General features: G+C 45.2%; 1 protein-coding gene across 1 annotated transcript; it reads right to left on the reverse strand.

Annotated features, from left to right (window-relative positions):
• Positions 1 to 2,348: 2,348 nt before the first annotated feature.
• On the reverse strand, positions 2,349 to 4,444 carry rdh14a (retinol dehydrogenase 14a). The gene is made up of 2 exons (XM_085767452.1): positions 4,099 to 4,444; positions 2,349 to 3,255 (listed from the first exon to the last, which is right to left on the reverse strand). The coding sequence occupies exons 1-2, from the start codon at positions 4,339 to 4,341 to the stop codon at positions 2,638 to 2,640; spliced, it is 861 nt and encodes a 286-aa protein (XP_085623578.1). The 5' UTR covers positions 4,342 to 4,444; the 3' UTR covers positions 2,349 to 2,637.
• Positions 4,445 to 4,736: the final 292 nt, after the last annotated feature.

Genomic DNA, 4,736 nt, shown 5'->3' on the forward strand with positions numbered 1-4,736 from the left:
CAAACACAGGCTTTCTACTTGTATGATAAAAGCCAGCTCACATTAATCTGTCGTGTATTTTGAAGAGAGGGGGAGTTCGGCGTCGTGCTCCGAGGCCACAGCAGCACTGAACACATTTGGATGAACTGAGCCAAACTAAACAGTCAGCTGTTTTCCTTCAGCCTGGTGCTGCTCCAGCTGCTGTTAGGAAACAAGGTGAAAGATAAAGAAGTCCTATTGAAAATAGAGAAGACAAGAGCAGAGACCTGAGAGCGCTTCACATCACCAAACAGGAGCAGCTGAAAACCTGATCATCTGTACTAGTAGAAGAGGCCGTCCGCACTGTAAAACCCTCTCTCCTCTACACCATGAAAGCTGGGGGGGAGCTGGTGTGGACTTGGAGAAAGTCATCAGCTTTATGAAGTAGGAAGCTAAAGCCCAGCCCGATGCAAACCCAACCACCAGATCCTGGAACAAGAAGGCAGATGTGGGAAGAAGGCAACCGTTTCTACAGGTGGGGCACACAACACTTTGCACACATGGAGAAGAAATCTGGTTGAACTGACAGTGTCATAGGAGGAGAGTTGTGAAGAGTCCTATGAGAAAAAGACCTTTACTGTAATAAGTAGCAGCCCAGGTACCAGGAGCATCTACAAGGTAACTGCACATGAATGACACTGGATAATCCCAAAATCAATTTGATGAGAAGTGCTATAGGGATGTCACGATTAGCCTACTTGGTTTCACAATTAATCATGGTATTAAACGCCACAATTAATTAATCGTAAAGGTTCCTAAATACCGTTACTTTCCCAAAAAGATTATGTTGGAACCTTATCGGCAGATGTGTGCAAAAATAAAGGTAAATGCACAGATACTGGTCCATTTATCTGACGTTTATTTTATTTATTGTGTTTTTATCTCATGTTTAAACTGTAATTGAAATTGTTTTAATTGTAAAGCTCTTTGGTTCAAGGTGCTGTATAAATAAACCTGACCTTGACCTTGACGTAACATTGAATTGGTAGGAATTTAAATGTTAGCGTGTCATTTTTAATTTAGAAAAAAAGCAAAACAAAACAAAAAACGATTAAAATAAAGACAAACATTTGGTATACATTTGGATAACAATATTTCAGACATTTCCCCTGGGGATTAAGAATTGGTCATATATTAAAGGGACATTGTGTAACTTCTCCTGTTATTTATTCACGAAAATCGATTATTTGGTTCAAAAGTATGTTTTTCAGGTAAGCTTGGTGCTGGCTGCCATGTCGTGTCGCCATGTTTTTACATCTGGCTCAGCGGCGTGTGGAAGAGGTGGTGTACTTAATGGGAATTTGTAGCTCATACAACCCAACTTCAAAAAAGCTGAACTATCCCTTTAATCATTTGAATGCTGCATGCTTGTGATTCAAACTAACATCTACTTTTCTGTTATTTTACTCCCCCTCCCCATACCTAGAGCCAGGCCCTTGTGAATATCACCACAAATGATTACCAGAGTTACTACTGAATATGAATGTCTGTTCCGAACATCATGGCCACCCATCCTAAGCTAGCTGGATATGTCAGGCTAGACCACAAGGGGTGACGCTGTCAGGTCTACACATCAGGAGCAGTTTACCGTGGCCGTTCATTCAGCAGGCCTAACAGAAGCCGAGAGACGACAGACTGATACTGTTTTAATCGAACCATCGTGTGTTGAAGGGAAGCAGCCCGACTGAGGGCCTCACTTCTACATTAGCAGTATCAATATTACTGTGCAGATAAACAACATTAAACTCTGTAATTGCACTAATTGGAGTTATTTGTAAAACAAATAGTATGGCGCTGCCATTAAAACGCCCCAGGAGCATTAAGTGTGAGATGGATTTGATAAAGAAGCTGCCTCTGTTTTTCCAGCTCTCCATTAATGATCCAGAAAATGTTCTAATGAAGAATACAGGTGGGAAAATCATTATGTGTCCCGGGGGTCTCACTACCACTTCATGTAGGGAGAGGTGCTCTGTTTGTGGGTGACTGGGAAAAAAAACACTGCCAGCTAATGACCTCTTTCGGAGCAACCAGCATGGCTGATTGAGGCCTAACGAACCCCGGACCAACTGATTTGATTCAGGGGTTCAGTGGTTCAGTAGTATGCTGATTTGCACCGCTGCCTCCCTTCTGGGTTCGATTCCCGAGCCTGGCCTGAGGCCACTCTTATTTGCCTGTAGGTGTGAATTTCAGCGTGTTAGCCCAGCCAGACTGGTGACCTGGTCCAGGGTGTGCCCTGCCCTGCCAGCGCCCTATGGGATGGGCAGGGATTGGCCCCAGTCCCCAGCAACCGACTTCAGGGGAAATAACACCAGTGCTAGATCACTTTACTGTTCTTTATCATAGACATAGACGGTCTGAGAACCTGAGGTCAGCTGCACAAAGAACCTGTAGATTAGATTCAGGTCGATACAGGGGTGCGGTGGTTTACAGAAATGACACAGAAAAACTTTTAATCACTTTAAAAAATAAAATTTACTAAATCTCAAATTTGAAAATGACAAAAAAAATGTTCATCTTTGGAAGGGACCATTAGCAGTCAGTGCAAGACAAAGGCTGATTCAGAACCTGCATTCCAGTGTGTGACTGTAGTAAACCACCACTTGGAGGTTGATCTGATTCTCATGTGGTGATGCCCACCATGACTTCACTGATGTCCCAGAGTTTAGTGGCCACGTCCCGGTCTGTAGCCTTGTCCAGCAGGACCTGAGGCCGACAGTCTGCGAAGCACTGTCCCTGCACACCGTCTACCTCTGAGCTGGAGGCCAGATACACCGAGGTCTGAGCTCCTTCCTCTGGGCTCTTAAACAGGCCCCAGGACAGCAGGCTGAAGAGGGGCTTAGCCAGCACCGGGACATGAACATGCCTCCCCAGGTTAGTCCTCACTATACCTGGAGTCAGAGCGTTCACCGTCACCCCGCTGCCCTCCAGCCGCTGGGCCAGCTCGCAGGTGAACAACAGATTGGCCAGTTTGCTGCGGCTGTAGGCGAAGGCCTTGTCGTAGCTGTGGTCACTGTTCAGGTCCTCAAAGTCAATGTGTCCGTGCTTATAAAGCTTGGAGGAGACCACCACCACGCGGCTGGGAGCGGATCGTTTCAGGAGGTCCAGCAGCAGGTGGGTGAGCAGGAAGTGACCCAGGTGGTTGACTCCAAATTGCATCTCGAAGCCGTCCTCTGTCCTGGTGTAAGGACACTGGTAGATCCCAGCGTTGTTGACCAGGACGTCCAGCCGAGGCTCCTCCTGTCCAGCAGCAAGGAGGAGGACATGACACATAGTTAGAGACAAAACTTATGAGTGGTTTATTAGGTCTGTTAATAAAGGCAGTGTCTTGTTTTCCATGAAATTATAAAACAGGATATATGGATATAGGTTAGAATTAGCAATTAATACTTGAGCTTTAACAGTTCAGCCGTTCACTAGAGGACTGGTGTATTCTGCCAACTATTCTCTCTGTGACCTCAGGGACACTACACTGGTCTTATTCTGTCATGGTGGAGATCTGGGTAAAAACTACACAAGTAATAAACAATACAACAACTACAATGGTGAATAGATGGAATGGCACAATGAATCTATTACTGTCTGTATATGCATGCACAAACTTTAAGAAGTTAATTTAACTGGAGTTTGACATTAAGTGAGAACTCCTTAAACCTGCCCCTGCAAATAAATCAAGGAACAGATTATATCAAAGTTAAAGCCACTTTTGTAAACTGATGCGTGTTGGTCACCATAGCACAGTTAAAAACAACAACAGCAGCAAAAAACCTATGAGAAAGCTGTGAGGACAGGAACAGCAGACGGACATAGTTCACAATTATAGCTATTATATTTGTGAACTAACTATAATATGCCTACACAAATAATTGTGAACTAAAACCTATGCCGAATCAAAGAGGGGAGTTTCTTCGTTATGAAAATATATCACGTGTTTCTATCGCGTGTACATTCATGGATTGCACAGGTCAGATTTATTAAAATGTACACTTTCAAAACGACGTCTGGTCTGACGTTGTAACGCTGCTAATAGACTCACAACACAACACAACACAACACAACACAAAGCCGTCAGTCAGAAGTTACCTTCACTATGTCCTGGCAGAAGGTGCGTACAGATGTGAGCGAGGCCAGGTCCAGCTGTTTGAGGACCAGCTGTGAGCTGTCTGCCCCGGTCTCCTGTCGGATCTCCCGGGCCGCCTCCTCGGCCCTCCCCGGGTCTCTGCAGGCCATGATGACCCGGGCCTGGAGCCGCAGCAGCCCCCCGGCGGTGGCCTTCCCTATCCCGCTGTTGGCCCCGGTCACTATCACCGTCTTTCCCTTCATCATCTTCACTGTTCGTGCACCGCTGCTGCTGCTGCTGCTGCGAGAGTCCAGAACTTAGAGGCTATAACCCGCTACATGACAGCACAACAACACTGAAACACTTCATTACCCACAATTCACAGCGGGTCACGGGTCCCTTTGTGCCTGCTCGTACAACAAACTTTCCACCGTTCAGATGAATGTGTGCGCTTTTTATTCTTGTTTTTTGGTCATTCTGGCGGTGTTCATGTATATTACGAATTTTAGCAAGAGTGTACAAAGCTCAAACCCATTCAAACTTTTTTTTTTTTTCATCTCACTCCTAGTAAGGAACAATAGGCCTACTAATGTGGTGCAGAGAGTAGTAAAAAGCTTCATGAGAAGTTTTGGCACTGAGAAATCTGGCATTCAAAGGGTTA

This window comes from Trachurus japonicus, chromosome 22, assembly GCF_045865225.1.
Source record: "Trachurus japonicus isolate A0001 chromosome 22, Traja_1.0".
NCBI classification, from domain to species: Eukaryota; Metazoa; Chordata; class Actinopteri; order Carangiformes; family Carangidae; genus Trachurus; species Trachurus japonicus.